Source organism: Equus przewalskii, chromosome 14 (genome assembly GCF_037783145.1).
Source record: "Equus przewalskii isolate Varuska chromosome 14, EquPr2, whole genome shotgun sequence".
In the NCBI taxonomy this organism is placed as follows: Eukaryota; Metazoa; Chordata; class Mammalia; order Perissodactyla; family Equidae; genus Equus; species Equus przewalskii.
In genome coordinates, this window is record NC_091844.1 from 11580064 (window position 1) to 11597860 (window position 17797).

Below are 17797 nucleotides of genomic sequence, written 5' to 3' on the forward strand. Positions count from 1 at the left end.
GGCCCTGAGCTAACATCCATGCCCCATCTTCCTCCACTTTACATGTGGGACGCCTGCCACAGCATGGCTTGACAAGCAGTGCAAAGGTCCACACCCGGGATCCAAACCGGTGAACCCCAGGCTGCCAAAGCAGAACGTGCGAACTTAACCACTGCACCACCAGGCCAGCACCTACACTTTTTTTTAAGAGGACAGAGCATCCCACTTCTCAAAGGGAAGACCCTTGGAACTGAAGTGGAATGTAGGCTGGAGGGTCCAAGGTGTTTGCCCCGAGCTGAAACCAGTGGGGCTTGTCCATGGATATTAACCTGGACCTAAAGGGTCACAATCACTCTGGAGCTGGCCCATTCTCCAGGCCAGTAGGATTCAGACAAGAAAAAATGAGGCTGATTCTTCACTGGGGGGCGAGGAGTGCAGAGAAACGTCCCACTCAGACCCACCCTGGCCTTGCCCCCTCCCCCAATTCTACATAGCTTAAAGTTTGGGGAGCTTCCCTAGTTTGGCAGCACAAACAAGGAGAACCATGCAGCAGGGAAAACTAGAGATGGAGCTCTTGATCTGAGCCACCCACCAGCCTGGATTTTTCAGAACCATCTCTATCTCCCTAGGGCTGTTTCACCCACTCCATCTGCCAAAAAAGGAGACCAGAATCTTTCCTACTCATTCCTTCTCAGTAGGTCCCAAGGGTCCTTCTGGAGACTCAGGAGGTGGCAGGGACTGGGCTGTGCAATGGTTACAGCACAGCCCCCGGATCTGGGTTAGAGCCCAGGCTGACCTCTTGGCTCTGTGACCTCTAGCAAATGACCTTACCTGTCTGAGCCTTCCTTCTCACTGGAAATAAGAGGATAATCACGCCTAAAGGCGTTTACCTACACAGCAGATTCTCAGTAAGCGCAGTTTATTAAGGCGGAGGAAGGGTCTCAGGCTGAAGCCAGCAAGGTGACCCAAGAGACTTGTTGAGACCTAGGAAAGGAGCGAGACCAGCAGCTAGTGGGAGCCCTGAGTCCTCTCCAGCCGGAGGGCAGGTGAGCCTGGGCGGGCGCCTTGCCTGCAGGAGGTCTGCAGCTGGGAAAACTGTGGGTGTCTGAGCAAAACCAACCAGTGCCTCGCCGGCACCAAACCAGCAGCCGAAAGCACGCGGACGGAGTATCCAAGAGGGCGCGCGCAGGCCACGCCCTTATACTCAGGCCATGCCTCTGGCCCTTAGGCCAAGCCTCTGGCCCTTGGACCACCCTGGGTTCTTCTCTGCTCTGGTCTCGCCCTGTGTCCGCAGCTCCCGCCCCAGTGTGTCCCCTCCCTTCTGAGGCCACCCCCGCCCTAGAACCCCCTTCCCTCCGCGACTAACACACCCCACCCCGAACCCCTTCCAGCTGTGACCCTGTGCTTCGGCCCTCAGGCCACGCCCCTCACGCGTGCCTTGGGCCAGTTCCCCCCCTCCTTGGTGGTGGCCCTTTGCCTAGGCCACACCCTTGACCACTGCCTCACTAGGACTTCAGATCTGGCTCCTGTCCTCACCTTTCCGCCGCATCCCAGAGGGGCTGAGACCCCCGCGAGGCCGAGGGGCGGGCCGCCCAGCCCGCGGGTGTGCGCGGAGCCGGACTCTCCGCGCCGCCCCATCCGCATCCCCCCTCTGGTGCCACCAGAGGGTGCGCGTTTCCTTCGAGTTGCGGCGGGAAGGCGTGGATGGGACCTGGAGCTTGTGGATCCGAGAGGCGACTGCCGCTGCACGTGCGGTGGCAGCACCGCCCCTTCTCTCCTGACCCCGCCTTCCAAGGTAGGGGCTGGTGTTGTCTGAGCTACAAGGGCCGCTTGCTCCTGCAACACGGGTGTGCCTTCCCACACCCCTCCTTTCCCCTCTGGCTATCCTTAGCCCCTCTAGCAATCGGGACAAAAGGCGTAAATCGATTACCAAAGAGCTTCAGCCAGCTGTCGGCATCTCCTCAGACGCCAGCGAAGGCCATGCCTGCTTCTGATAACTTTGGTTGCCTCCTATTGTGCTACTGTGTACATATTAGGGGTTCAATTAATATCCGTTCAATGAATGGCTGAATAAATGAATCAATGCTTTAATAAATAAAAAAAAATCCAGTGTTTGTCAGTTTTGTCTTCGGGCGGATGTGCGGAGTCTCCTATTCTAGTCGTTCATGCCATACCACTGTAAGGATCCTGTGGTAACACATTTTTTTCTCGGTCCATTCCAGACTGAGAGGAGAAGGTCGGCATTTTGTAAGCACACCTCCCAGCCAGAAATCCAGTTGTCTCTCCGTGGTGTTGGGATGGAGAATCGCCTTGCATCACAGCTTTAGTCCTGGCTTGGCTCGTGGTTTGGCTGGCCCCACCACCTGGCTTAGACACAGGAATTGCACTTCAACTGTTTCTGTTTTCCTGCATGTTTTGTGGGGCTCTTTTCTTGAGACTTTTGCCACAAACTCTTTCCATTCATTATGAAAATATTATATGTCATATTGGCCGGAGGGGATCTAAAATAAAACAGACACCATATTGCACAACGAAACGTACAGAAATTCCTACTGTCCGCTCGCTGGGTGGCGCTAGAGGCTGATGTTTCTGAGGGCTGAGGCTGCTAATTTCCCACCAGGAAGGTCTGGCGGTTGTGAAATTCATTTTGCTTCTGGGCAGCACAGAGCCCCCGGGGAACTCCTTTCCCCCCACTTTCTCATGACTCAGGCTCTCCACAGCTTTGATCCGTCTCTGTGGGATGGAGCCACAGTCTTGACCGCTTCTTTTGATACCTCCAACAGGCATGGAAGGGAAGTGGGGAATCCTATGGGGTAAGCCTCAGTCAGAATTGTGAAGTGAGTCAAGCTTATTTCCAGGAACTGTTAAAATCTTTTCTCTCTGGCCCTTTGGGGCTCCCCCTGGCTTCAGGAGACCCATTCCTGTCTCAGAGGAAGAAGTGAGATGTGAGGTGGTAGTGGCTGGGAATGTGTTACCAGTCCCAGGAGCCTTGGCATTTTAAAGGACACCTAGCAATGCCACACGTGTGGGGAAATTTAAATACTGCAGCCTCAGAGTTGGGTGGGTGGACAGAGGACGGACACTTCACCCCTCATCATACACCACAGCCCCCTTTCTCTGCGGACAAGCCGAGCACCCAACACAATGTCGGGCAGGACCTGAGGGGCCGTGGGGAGCTGCTCTTCCTCCTCATCAGGAATGTGTGTCCCAAGGGATGCAGATCAAGGCACATACTTTCAAGGCGCAATTACTGCAAATGCACAGTCTTGTGAACGATTTGCTTTCTAAGTGCCTACTCATGGGTAAAGTCACTATGCGTGAGTCCTCTCACCAGGGGATAATCAAAATATTTAACAACTGGTACAGACAGGCACTGACTAGTCAAATGGCCACTGATGGAGCAGAGCCCCTGAGGGCCACTGCTGAGCCAGGCCTCATTTGCAGGCATGAGGAAGACTGGGACATCGGTGGGAGGTTCTGCAAAAGGGCTGTTCGCCAACCAGTAGAGCATCTTTCAATATTCTAACCAGTGCTGCTATGCCAAGGTGAACAGGCCAAGTACCAGCCCTGCTCTCGTCTCCTCCACAGCCTCATCCCTCCCCCTGCAGAGCTGGACCCCTCCTTTCTCTTCTACATCCATACTCCTGTTCTCCAGTCTTTCAGCCAGAGGCTGTACCATCTCCTCTTTCAGTAGCCCTCAGTATGGGAATAGGTGTGACCTAATCTGTGGTGGGCTTTAGAGACAAGCATGGCCCAAGCCAGCTGTGCATGAGAACCACCAAAGCAGTGCCTAAAACCCAGTAGTCCGGGTCACCTATACTTTTACGAAGGATGCTGGGTAAGGTTGATGCACAGCCAGGCTTCGAGATTCCTGCCTGCCTCCTAAATCCGGGATCAGCAGGAAGCTCTGGGGCAACGTTGGTACAGTCACCTATGAGTTCCTGGAAGGAAGGTGGGAGCTAAGAGCCACTCACAAACACTGTTTCCTCCTCATGCATGCGGTCAGCCCAAGGAGCACCACCACTGTGACCACGAGGATTCCCGCCACCGAGACAGCAGCGATGACGATGTTCCTCTGCAGAAAGCGCAGAAGCTGCGCGCACGGCAAATTCCCGTTTCGAATACCTAAATGAGAAGACACGTGGCAGAGTAAACAGAGGGAGAGGACCCCATACAGATCTGCAGGGATGGCCTGTGAGCTCTGCCTCCAGCAGAAATGAAAACCTTAGCATCTGAGCTGCTGGCTCCCGAAAACCTCTTGGGAAAGGAACCAGCTTCGTTTAGGAAAGCATTCAGAGGGGAGAGGAGATGCTGGTTGGTGGTGGAGGTGAGATGCTGAGGGTATGCGCTGGAGAGCAGTAAAGCAGCCAAAAGAAGGTTGAAAAAACCACGGTTTGTAGGAGGTGAGGGAAGAGGAGGGGAGAGTTCAGATGGGAGGAGGCAGGGGCATTAGATGTGGCAGAAAGTCCTGCTGTGATGGCTTTTTAAGAAGACTGGAGTCAAATATTTGGTTTAAAGCTTTTCACAGGCACTGATACAACCTTTTCTCTCCCACACCCCAGCCCCCCAACCTGCGCTCCTCCAGCTTCTGGAAATTCTCCTGGGCACATGATCTGCCTGATGTGTGTAGGTTTGGGAGAATTTCATGACAGAAGGCAAACATAATGCCAGAGATGACCCCAAGCTCTTACAGCCCTCCGGGGACTTGCAGAAATCTTGAAGGTAGATTTGGAATGCTGCTGAATGTGGGCTTTGGAGCGCAAGGCAATCTTAGCTAGACCCTACTTGACATCGGGGACTCCTAGAGCTTCTATCACCCCATTTGTATTGTGACCAAAAAAGCAAATGAACTCAAGGAAAGAGAGCACAGAGGTACAATGACAGGAATCAGATGGTTTATTGTGGAGAGCTGCTGAGGGGAGCTTAGTGATAGAGGCTGGAGAACCCTGGCCAAGGGCCTTCTTAGGTTATGGGGAAAAAATTGTGCATGTCCAATTTTTGCCTTCATCTGTGCCACGTCAAGAGGCAGCAGCATCAAGCCACTCTAAGGGCTCTGTTGGAATGATTCAGCATTCAATTTTGGGGGTTTAGGAAGTGACAACCAGGTATAATTGTGACAGCAGGTGGCTACATGGAGGGAGTGAACTGGGCTTGGTCCCAGCACGTTGACATAATGGGCGAGTTTCTTCGCACTCTGAACGGGCCCAGGCTCAAGTGATCCAAGGTTGAAGATCAGGGATTAGGTTAACACCGGGCACTTAATGTCTCCTGCCTGTCAGCAAGCTTCGGTGCCCAGTCATGGCAGGGACTCAGAAGACGATGCGCATGTTTTGAGTGACCATGGCTGTGTAGAAACAATGTAAAAGTAGTATCTTTGTGAAAGGGGGGTCAAATTCCTGGAGTTAGTTTAATTTATAATTTTAACTGCAGTTCATATGCTTTTGAGGGTGAATTGAAGGTATGCCGACATCTATTCTGTTAAAATACCATGAAAGGCAAACAGACACGTTCTGAAGTCATCTGTTTTTTTGTGGGCTTTTTTTGGTGAGAAAGATTGGCCTTGAGCTAACATCTGTGCCCATCGTCCTCTGTTTTGGGGCTGCTGCCACAGCATGGCTTTGACAAATGGTGTAGGTCTCTTCCCGGGATCCGAACCCATGAACCCCAGGGCTGCTGAAGTAGAGCGTGCTGAAATTAACCACTGTGCCACCAGGCCAGCCCCTGTATTTAAGTATCTTATTTAGCTCCTGCTATGTAGATTACCTGGACTAACTGCTTCCTGAAGTGTTTTTTTATCTGCAGTAGTTAACTGCTCACTCACAGCCCTGTTGAAGAGAGGGGGTTCTTCATCTCTTTCCGCCTCTGAAATGTGATCTACAAAAGACAAAAGACAAAATGTGTTTGTACAAAAACACCCATTGGCCTGTGATTAGTTCTGTTTTGTTTAATTTTTTTTTCTTTTGAAAGATGCTTTCATTACAGTCTTATTTGGGTGAATCTAAGTAATACGCACTCTATAATGAAAGTAGCGAAGTGTTTAAAGACACATAAAGATGCTTCTACAAGCTGTTTGCATGAAGCGTTCAGTACGGTCTTATTTCAGGGAATCTAAGTAATTGTCTGGGTTTATGATGAAAGCAACTTCCCCTAGAGTCAAAGTGAGGAGTTAGGGAGGATTTTGGAGAAGAGTCCAAGTGTACATCAGTGTTTTGTTTCTGTTTATTTTTTTAATCTAACAAATTTCTACAGATGACCCACCCGTAGACTGAGGCTGTGGTTCTCACACTTGAGTGTACATCAGAATCACCAAGATGCCTTGTTAAAAGCTAGATCCCTGGGCCCACCACCAGAGTTTCTGATTCAGTAGGTCTTGAAGGGCCTGAGAATGTGCATTTCTCACAAACCCTGAGTGACACTGATGCTGCTGGCCAGGGACCCTACCCAGGACCTTTCAGTCGGTCTCTGAGCCTCTCTGACCCCAATCTCCACTAGTATAAAACAGAGATAATAAGACCGACCTCACAGATGCAGTAACATTCATGAAAACAATTTATAAACCACAAAGTACTATAAAAAACATTTCTTGAATTGCAAAGGCAAGACAGAAAAATTAATTACACTGAAATATTCACTTATGGGTAGAGGGACTGCAGAATGGTTTAGTATAAACAAACAGGGTTGAAAATCAGAAAGATTTGCATCCTAACTCTACCACTGGCTATCTTTGACTCATTTTTATGAGACCTGTCAAAAGGCCTGAGTGAGTTTAGCTTGTAGAAAACTGGGGAGCCAGGAGAGCTGTCTGTACCCAACACAGGAATGGCCCTGCAGAGGGGCTGGGAGATGTTCTGAGTAGCTCCAGGGAGCAAACTGGAACCAATGAGCAGGAGCTCCAGAGAAATCTGTTTGGATTAACTGTTTAGCAGTTAGAAAGTAGGGCTATCAAAAAGGGAACATGGAAAGTGAGGACTAATTAATTGTGTGACCTCAGAAGACTTCAAGGCTGGAGCCCCAGTCCCAGAGGGGAGACCTCCAAGAGCTGAGGGGCAGTTTTGGGGTGAGTCTGGCGAATCTGCCTTGGCCTAGTTCTTAAAGGGGTGACAATGAGACAATGTGGTTAAGACTGTCATGGAGTATGTGATAACAGCCTCATGAGATCTTAATTATTTCTGGGGAAAGAAAGAAATGCGTTCCTTATTCACTTTGGCTTAGAAAAGAGAGAAAACTCCCAAGTTAATGTGAGTCATAATTACTCAACTTTGGAAATGCCAGCTTGTCAAATCAGAGTCAACTGAGTAACAGCCACAGACAGAAATCTCTGGATAACATAGAGGGTTATAACACTTAGGGGCTGTGTTTGCCTTGCTCTTTCGTAAAGTTGTAAAAAAGATAGACTTGTCACTTGCACACAAATTTTTACTTTCCTTGTCTCTGTACCACAGAAACAAAAAAAAATAGAATTAGGAGACACTGTTTATACTTATCATCAATATGATCCTAAGTTTTCATTTACCTAAGGTTCTTTGGAGAGTTTGAAAGATGTTTTGTTCATTAGAACTAAGTCACTAAGTCCAGCCCACACTCAAGTGGAGGGAGATTAAGCTCTACCCTTTGAAGGGAAGGTATCAAAGAATTGTGGACATATTTTAGAACCACAGTAGGAATGAAATTCAAAGAAAGACGGTTGAACAAAGGAAACATTTGCTTGTGTCTATATGAGCATAAGGACTTCAATCAGCTATCTCTAGTTTTATGCAAGAATTATGGATAGAGAAAAGTGACACCCTTACAGAGGCATCTACACTCTGCAGAAAGACTTGACTTGAGTATGTGACCTGCACCATTAAGCAGAGATCCCTGAATGATTTCCAAGATATTAGGTTGAGCCATATGAAATTGGAGATATTTGACTACTTTTGATCTACAAGAACAGTAAGTTCAAATGATCCAACCTAACTTATAGTCCCAAGAGAAGTTTTCTAATCTACATATTTCTGCTAATCTTGAGGCTCCTAGAAAACCAACACCATGGATTATCAAGATGAGTGTAATGATCAGTTTGTATTGTGATCCTTTGTTTAAAAACATATATGGAATTGAGCTCAAACCCAGTGTATATTGATCACTGCACACATTGGGGGTCTGGGAAGACAGAGGAAAGTGAGTCCATTTTAGACTTAGAAAGTGCTCAAGCATTGAGTCAAGCTCCTACAGAGAGAAAAATCAATACAGCTGATTATGGAAAGACAGTTTTAGAAAAGTTGATGTCATTTTTGGTAACAAGCAAAAGTTCTAGAGAAATCTATCAACATGGCAAGTTGGGACATGCTACCGAGGTCTAAGAGGGGATGCCACACTTTTTCCAGGGGGCTCAAGCTCAGCAGGGCGCCAGGAACTCCCGGCCCCTTCCGGTGTCACAACAGGGGGGCAGGAAGTACCCACAGTCAGCTTCTGTATTTGAAAATTATTTCACATAGTGACCACGTGAAAGGAAAATGTTACCCTCATTGTTCTCCACCGGCACTGTTTCAAGCACACCAGCAGCACAGGCGGAACCCGTTCAGCAGAAGACAGAAGGGCTGAAGGTCTTGCCTTGGGGACACTGGGCGTCTGGTCTAGTTAGGAAATCTACGTCATCACATCATTGCTCTACGTGATGTCTGTGAAACTCTTTCTGCCTAACAGTTCTTCCAGGTGTTTTAAAATGGGCACACTATGCAGGCATAACTGGCGTCTCTTACAAGCATCCTGAGTTCAAACACCAGCACTGTCTCCTCCCCGGCTGCTTGACCTGCGGCAACTTACTTAACTTCAGGAGCCACATATGTAAAATGGGGGCATAATGATAATGCAACATACCACTGACCTAGTTCATATTCCCATGCCCAGGAAAGACCACAGATTTACGAGCCCAGACAGTGACATATTGGTCTGTTTTTCCTTTTAAATCTTTAAATCTTTTGAGGGAAGAAATGCTTCATGGGATTCTAGTTCCTCAGCCTGTCTTCAGAGCCGATCTGCCTTCACCACAGCTGCATCTGTAAGAGGAGCCTTTGCTCATCAGCGGAAGGGGGTGCCTTCCCACATTCCTCCTGAGGATGGAGAGAGGTCTTCAGGGTATCGCTCAGGAATGTGCTCACACCTCACTAGCTGCGGCCCAGGGGGAGAATGGGACTTCACTGGTAAGTTTGGGAGAAGGAATTGGGTGGCCGTAGCTAGCTCGTTTCTCTCTTTTTTGGCATCCATCTGCCTGCAGAGAGCAAACCTCCCAATCTGCCCTTGACGCTGGGAATTTTACAGAAGCAAACTCTCACGGTGGGGGTTTGGGGAGGTCAGGGGTATCCTAAACGTTACCAGAGATTAGGGCCTTCTGCCTGGCTCAGGGCAAAGCACCCAGATTATTCAGCCAAATATTTCTCGAGAAGACAGTTTGAACTCCATCTGCTGGACCTTTAGCTCAGTCTCACATTTAGTTCTGAACTCAGGCAAGAGGAAGAAGAGGTATTACTTATTGATCCCAAACTCCAATTTTATCCATCTGCATTTACCATTACTGGAAATTCTGTCCATGCTGCCAAGGAAAAATTCTGGTTCAGCAGAATTCCCAGCAGCAACACTGGCTCCTTTGATGAAACACATGAAAAAAATTGAAAGAGAGAAGTTTTTATCAGTACCCACTTACAAGCACCTTAGGCCCGTATTTTGGTTTAAGTGTTGAAATGTTAATATAGAAGTCAACTTGGAAATATGTGTTTGAAAGTTTATGTGTCAGTGTAGAGAGAGGCACCAGCTGACTGCTGATGGCAGAGGTGGGGCCCAGGATGATGCTGTGGGAAATGAACCCCAGGAACTGGAATTCACATCTGTATGCAAAATTCCAACACTGTGTTCATCCCGCTGCTGCCCAAGGCACTTCCGTCCACTGCTGGCAATTTCTGATACACAATTCCATCCTCAGGACCTGTGATCAAATACCTTTCTTAATTCTCAAAGTGCTACTTTTAAAAAATAAGAATATGAGGCTACTTTTTGGAAGAGGATATTCTTCAGTTTTATTTCTATGGATGTGCCTAAAGCAAGTGATTTTTTTTTGCCTTGGTCTTATCCATGGAATGAGGCACTGTGACTGCACCAGCTCTCACCAAGGGCTGAGCTAAGCATCAAACCAGGTCATGCACGTGCGGGTATAAAGCGTGCCCGGCACAAAGTGATAACACTCTGCAGGGGTTCTGTTGTCAGGAACCATGAACACCACTTGCAATTCTGGTTCCTGTCCTTTGAACAGCCTCCAGAAAGCAAGAGCCTGTCTGACACACGAACTTCAGGGATCACGCCAAAATAGAGGGATAGTCACACTTCATACCATAGACTTGGAAGTCATAGAAAGGATTTCAGACAATTCTTTCGTTCATATCTCAATTGGTCTCTGCCGCACAAGTAGCTGTTTTAAAGGATGATAAAATGATAGCATGGTACATAAGTACAATCCCTAGGCCTATAGAAATATGTACGCTTGTAGTTTTAAACACATATACTTGCTTTCTTTCATGGCTCTCTTCGTAATTGATTTGCCTGCTGTTCCTGTTTCATCAAATGGTGCCTCATACGGGACTTTGGAAAACACTTGCAGTAGAATTTCATCTCAGGTGAAATAAATAAAGGTGTGTTAATACGAGTAGTTCAGAACTGACATAGTTTTCTCTGTGATACCTAAAGCAGTCCATAAATACAGTGCATAAATGATACAAGCCCAATGGATACGTGAAATTATACTCTAAAATACTTTGCCTTGGGAAGGGGAATCCTAACTCCTAAGGAAGAAAGTGATTGCACCGGATGTCCTGAGCAGTAAAGATATACAGCTAGAAATTTTGCCCCAAATCTCATGAGATTTAGTGTCATAATTTTTCTTCTGGCTCCTGTTGTCATTCTGACCTGCCTTTGAGACTTTCCCCAAGATGGCCCACAAATATGGGTGAAGGCTGCGGGAGTAAAAATAAAGCAGGACAGATTTCTAAAAGTCAGAAAGCTCTTTATTTATAAAACTATTCCTAATTTTTCATGATTAATTTTTTTTTAATATTAATTTCTCCTTCCTGTTTAAAGTTTTCAGGCTACTACTTTTCCCTAGGGACAGCAGTTCATTTTTCCTTTTACGTTTACTTTGCTAAGCCACAGAAAACAATCAACCCAAATTTCATTCACCTGTATATATTCTGAGTCCTTTTTCAAGGGCTGTTGGTACATTGGTGGATGGTCTACTCACCTGATGGAATAGTTGCTTACGATAAGGACACAAAAAAATTTATTATCACATTCACCCATTCAAAACGATGAGGTCTTGTCACCAGCCCTTTCTTTGATGAATGTCTTGACCTTCTTGGATTGTTGCTCAGAGAGAACTTGGCAAGTTTATCAGCAGCCCACCAATTCCAAGGCCGACACTGGCATGGCACTGGGCACGTCAGAAGGCCTTCGGGGGTGATGGGACCCTCCCAAACCCTGAACCAGAACCCCATCCTCAGATTCACTCACTCCCCTTCCATATATGTGGGGCTGGATTCAGAGACACAGGGCACCTGCGTGGAGGAGAAAAGTCTTCTGATTCCTGGATGGGAATTCCTGAGAGCACGGATAGCGGGACTGCAAGAGCCATCTACATCCAGCCACTCATTCAGTCATGGTCACCTGCCCGTCATTCAATCAGCCATACAGTCAGTGCAGAATTAGTGGAGCTTCTTTAATGGCACACCTGGAAGAAGGGCAAACCCAGAATTCTTGATATGGGACAGCCCCTAGAAAAAAGGTCCACATCCCCTGGAGAGAGACGGCCCCTTCCAAGGAGGACTGAGAGGGCTCGCTCTGTGATCAGAACATCCAACATCTCCTGACCCAGAGGGGAGTGTCAGCACTCACACTCCCGGGAGCTCCTTCTCAGACCAAAGGCGATGCTCAGGGTCTACTCCTGACCCACACATGGGCCCCAGAGAGGAGAAATCTCTCTATATTCTATATATTAATCCCTTATCAGATATATGATTTGCAAATATTTTCTTCCATCCTGTGGGTTGTCTTTTCACTCTCTTGATAGTATCCTTTGATGCACAAAAGCTTTTCATTTTGATAAGTCCAGTTTATGTATTTCTTCTTTTGTTGCCTGTGATTTTGGTGTCAAAATTAAGATACCACTGCCTAATCCAAGGTCATGAAGACTTTCCCCCTATGTTTTCTTCTAGGTGTTTAATCATTTTAGCTCATAAATTTAAGTCTTTGACCCACTTTAGTTTTAATTTTTGTATATGGTGTAAGGTAAAGATCCAATTTCATTCTTTTGCAGGTGAATATCCAGTTTTCATAGGACAACTTGTTGAAGAGACTGTTCTGTCCCCTTGGCACCCTTGTTGAAAATCAATTGACCATGGATGTATGCATTTGTTTCTGGACTCTCTATTCTGGTCCGTTGATCTATAGGTCTAGCCTTATGCCAGTGCCACATTGTTTTCATAATTGCAGCTTTGTAGTAAGTTTTGACATGAAGAAGTAGGATTCCTCCAACTTTGTTCTTCTTTTTCAAGATTATCTTGACTACTTGGGGGTCCATTGAGATTTCATATGAATTTCAGGTTGGATTTTTCTATTTTTGCAAAAAACACAGTTGGGATTTTGATAAGGTTGCTTCAAATCTGTAGATCACTTTGGGGACTACTGTCGTCTTTACGAGAGTAAGTCTCCCAATCCATGAACACAGGCTGTCTTTCCACTCATTTAGGCCTTCTTTAATTTCTTTCAGCAATGTTTTATACCTTTCAGTGTACAAGTCTTTTGCCTCCTTTGCTAAACGTATTCCTAAGTATTTTATTCTTTTTGATGCTACTGTAAATGGCATTGTTTTCTCAATTTGCTTTTTAGACTATTCACAGCAGAGTATAGAAATATAACTTTTTAGGATTTTATATACATAAGGTCATGTTATCTACAAGGAGAGAATTGTACTTCTCACTTTCCAATTTCATTTCTTTTCTTGTCTAATTGCTCTGCTAAGACTTCCAGTACTGTGTTGAATAGAATTGGCAAGAGTGGGCATCCTTGTGTTATTCCTGATCTTAGAGGAAAAACTTCCATTCTTTCACCACTGGGTAAGATGTTAGCCATGTATTTTTCACATATGGCCTTTCCCACGTTGAGGGAGTTCCCTTCTGGTCCTAGTTTATTGAGTGTTTTTATCACAAAAGGATGTTGAATTTTTAAATGTTTTGTTTTTAACGGTGGTAAAAAACACATAACACAATATTTACCATGCTAATCATTTTTAAGTGTACAGTTCAGGAGTGTTAAGTTTATTCACATTGTTGTAAAACAGATCTCCAGAACTTTGTCATCATGCAAAACTGAAACTTGTACTCATTAGTCAACAAGGTCCTGTTTCCTTCCTCCACCCCCAGCCCCTGGAAACCGCCACTCTTCTTTCTGTTTCTATGAATTTGACTACTCTACGTACCTCATATAAGTAGAATCATTCAGTATTTGTTTTCCTGTGACTAGCTCATTTCACTTAGCATAATGTCCTCAAGGTTCATCCACGTTGCATGTGACAGAATTTCCTTCCTTTTTAAGGCTGAATAATAGTCCACTGTATGTATATACCACATTTTGTTTGTCTGTTCATCTGTTGATGGACACTTGGGTTGCTTCCACCTCTTGGCTATTGTGAATAATGCTGCTATGAACATGGGTGTACAAACATCTGTTTGAGACTCTGCTTTCGATTCTTTGGGCTATATAAGCAAATATGGGATTCCTGGATCATAGAGTAATTCTATTTTTAATTTTTTGAGGAACAGCCCTACTGTTTTCCATAGAAGATGCACCATTTTATATTCCCAAGAACAGCACACACGGTTTCTAATTTCTGCATATCCTTGCCAGCATTTGTTATTTTCTGCTTTTTGATTAATATCCATCCTAACGGGTATGAGGTGATATTTCATTATGGTTTTGATTTGCATTTCTAACGATCATTGATGCTGAACATCTTTTCATATACTTGTCAGTCATTTGTGTATCATCTTTGGTGAAGTGTCTATTCAAGTCCTTTATCCATTTTTTAATCAGGTTATTTCGGGTTTTGTTGTTGAGTTTGAAAGAATTTGTTATAAATTCTGGATAGTAACCTCTTATCTGATATACAATTTGCAAATATTTTCCAAAGGTTGCCTTTTTACTCGGTTTATTGTGTCCTTTGATGCACAAAAGTTTTTAAGTTTGACGTAGTCCCATTTGTCTATTTTTGCTTTGTGTTGCCTTGCTTTGGGTATCATATCCAAGAAATCAATGTGAAATCCAAGGTCATGAAGCTTTTCCTTTATGTTTTCTTGTAGGAGTTTATAGTTTTAGGTCTTACATTTAGGTCTTTAATCCTTTTTAAGTAATTTTTGTTTATGGTGTTAGTTAAGGGTCCAAATTCATTCTTTTGCATGTGGATATCCAGTTTTCCCAACACCATTTATTGAAAAGACTGTCTTTTCCTTATTCAGTGGTCTTCACACCCTTGTTGAAGATCATTTGACCGTATCCATGAAAGTTTATTTCTGGGGTCTCTATTCTTTTCCATTGGTCTATATGTCTGTCTTTATGCCAGTACCACACTGCTTTGATTACTGTAGCTGTGTAATATGTTTTGAAACCAGGAAATATAATGCCTCCAGCTTCATTCTTGTTTTTTAAGACTGTTTTGGCTTTTGGGGTCTCTCAAGATTCCATATGAATTTTAGGATGGATTTTTCTCTTTCTGCAAAGAAAATTGCCTTTCAGATTCTGATAGAGATTGCATTAAACCTATAGATCACTTTGGATAGTATTGACATCTTAACAAATTAAGTCTTCTAATCCATGAACATGGGATGTCTTTCCATTTACTTGTGTCATTTTCAAATTTCTTTCAGTGATGCTTTTTTTTGAGGAAGATTAGCCCTGAGCTAACATCCGCTGCCAATCCTCCTCTTTTTGCTGAGGAAGACTTGCCCTGAGCTAACATCCGTACCCATCTTCCTTTACTTTATGTGGGATGCCTACCACAGCATGGCTTGCCAAGCAGTGCCATGTCCACGCCCAGGATCTGAACTGGGGAACCCCAAGCTGCTGAAGTGGAATGTGAGCACTTAAGCACTGCGCCACCAGGCCAGCCCCATCAGTGATGTTTTATAGTTTTCAGTGTACAATCTTTTGCTTTCTTCTTCTTTTTTTTTTTTTAAGATTTTATTTTTCCTTTTTCTCCCCAAAGCCCCCCAGTACATAGTTGTGTATTTTCAGTTGTGGGTCCTTCTAGTTGTGGCATGTGGGACGCTGCCTCAGCATGGCCTGATGAGTGGTGCCATGTCCCCACCCAGGATTCAAACTGGCGAAACCCTGGGCTGCCAAAGCAGAGCACACGAACTTAACCACTCAGCCTCGGGGCCGGCCGTTGCTTTCTTCATTAAGTTTATTCCTAAGTATATTTTTCTTTTTGATACTATTGTAAATGAAATTTTCTTAATTTCCTTTTTTTATTGTTCATTGCTAATGTCTAGAAATGCAACTGACTTTTGTGTGTTGACTTTGTATCCTGAAACTTTGTTGAATCCTTTTCCTAGTTCTAACATTGTGGGTGTGTGTAGTCTATAGGATTTTCTACATATAAGATCATATCATCCTTGAACAGAGATAACTTTACTTCTTCCTTTGCAATTTGAATACCTTTTGCTTCTTTTTCTTGCTTAATTGCTCTGGCTAGAACTTCCAGTACTTTGTTGAACAGAAGTAGTGACAAGCATCTTTGTCTTGTTCCTGATCTCAAAGGAAAAGTTTTCACTCTTTCATAACTGAGTATGATGTTAGCTGTTGGATTTTCATATATGGCTTTTATTATGTTGAGATAGTTTCCTTCTATTCCTAGTTTGTTGAGTGTTTTTATCATGAAAGAGTGTTGAATTTTGTGAAATGCTTTTTCTACACCAATTGAGATGGTCACGTGGTTTTTTACTTCATCCTATTAAGGTAGCATATTACAATGGTTGATTTTCATATGTTGAACAATGCCTGAATTCCAGGAATAAGTCCTGCTTGGTCTGGTATATGATCCTTTTAATACAATGTTGGATTCAGTTTTCTAGTTATTTTGTTGAGGAATTTCGCATTTATATTTATAAGTGATATTGCTCTGTAGTTTTCATATAGTGTCTTTGTCTAGCTTTGGTATCAAGGTAATACTGGCTTCTTAGACTGAGTTAGGAAGTGTTCCCTTCTCTTCAATTTTTTGGAAGGGTTGGAGAAGCATTAGTGTTTTCTCTTATTTATTTGTTTGGTAGAATTCACCAGTGAAGCCAACTGATCCTTACTTTTCTGTATTCAGAAGTTTTGATTACTAATTCAATCTCCTTACCCATTATAGGTCTATTCCAATTTTCTATTTCTTCTTGAATCAGTTTTGGTAGTTTGTGTGTTTCTAGGAATGTCGTTATTTCTTCTAAGTTGTCCAATTTGTTGATATACAATTGTTCATAGTATTCTCTTATAATCATTTTTATTTCCATAATTAGTAGTAATGTCCCCACTCTCATTTCTGAATAAATAATTTGAGTCTTCTCTCATTTTCTGTCTTTCAAATTTGTTATCTTTTCAAGGAACCAATTTTTGGTTTTATTGATTTTCTCTATTGTTTTTCTATTCTTTATTTCATTTATTTTTTGCTCTATTCTCTATTATTTCCTTCCTGTTGCTAGCTTTAGTTTGCTACTCCTTTTCTAGTTCCTTAAAGTGTACAGTTGGGTATTTATTTGAAATCTTTCATCTTTTTTTAATATGTGCATTTATATTTATGAACTTCCCCTTAGCGTGGCTTTTGCTGTATAAGTTTTGGTATGCTGTGTTTGATTTACAATCATGTCAAGGTAATTTGTAATTTCCTATTGGTTATTTAAGAATGTGTCGCTTAATTTCCACAGATTTGTGGATTTTCCAGTTTTCCCTCCATTGTAGATTTCTAGTTTCATTCCATTGTGATCAGGAAAGACACTGTGCATGATTTCAATCTTTTTAAATTTATTGAGACTTGTTTTATGGCCAACATATGGTCTATCCTGGAGAATGTTCTATGTGCACTCGATAAGAACGTATATTCTGTTGTTATTCAGTGGAGCGTTCTGTATCAGTTTGTTAGGTCTAACTGGTTTACAGTGTTGTTCACTTCTATTTCCTTATTAATTGTCTTTCTAGTCCTATCTATTATTGAAAGTGGGGTACCAAAGTCTCCAACTATTATTGTATAACTATTTCTCCCTTCAATTTTGTCTACTAGTAGTTCATATTTTGGGGACTTTGTTGCTATGTGCATATATGTTTATAATTGTTACATCCTCTTTCTGTATTCAATCTCTTATCAATATATAATGTCCTTCTTTGTCTCTCGTAAACTTTTTTTTATTTGAAATCTATTTTATTGGAAAATAATATACCCACTCCAGCTCTCTTTTGGTTACTATTTGTGTGGAATGCCTTTTTCCATCTTTTTACTTGCAACTTCTTTGTGTCTTTTTACCCTAAGTGAGTCTCTTGTAGACAGCATATAAATGAATCCTATTTTTTCTATCCAACCTGCTAATCTCTGCCCTTAAGAAGACTTTAATCTATTTACATTTAATGTGTTTACTGATAAAGAAGAATTTGCTTCTACCATTTAGCTATTTGTTTTCTGTGTCTTATAAATTTTTTGTTCTTCAGTTTGTTCCATTACTACTTTTCTTTGGGAGTTAGTTGTTTTTTTGTAATGTTACATTTTCATTGC

General features: G+C 43.6%; 2 protein-coding genes across 19 annotated transcripts in view; both read right to left on the minus strand.

The window, feature by feature from the left end:
* The window catches only part of ZAP70 (zeta chain of T cell receptor associated protein kinase 70), a 33925-nt gene extending 32290 nt beyond the window's left edge, over positions 1-1635 (minus strand). The window contains exon 1 of the mRNA XM_070572099.1: positions 1516-1635. The gene's annotated coding sequence lies outside the window, so the exon portion shown is untranslated. The remainder of the gene's footprint in view (positions 1-1515) is intronic.
* Positions 1636-2044: 409 nt separating this feature from the next.
* The window catches only part of C14H2orf92 (chromosome 14 C2orf92 homolog), a 39549-nt gene continuing 23796 nt past the window's right edge, over positions 2045-17797 (minus strand). For 4 of the 18 annotated variants that reach the window (XR_011526334.1, XR_011526335.1, XM_070573531.1 and 1 more), the window contains 5 exons: positions 10519-10620; positions 9528-9602; positions 5743-5853; positions 3954-4104; positions 2045-2480 (listed from right to left, as the gene is read on the minus strand). Coding sequence is in view for 7 of the 18 variants with exons in the window: in XM_070573531.1 (XP_070429632.1) it covers positions 2348-2480; positions 3954-4104; positions 5743-5853; positions 9528-9602; positions 10519-10620 (572 nt within the window). In the remaining 11 variants the exon portion in view is untranslated. Of the gene's footprint in view, positions 2481-3953; positions 4105-4852; positions 5324-5742; positions 5854-9527; positions 9603-10518; positions 11732-17797 lie in introns of those variants that run through there. The other 14 variants (XR_011526341.1, XR_011526336.1, XM_070573532.1 and 11 more) reach the window with 8 other exon arrangements.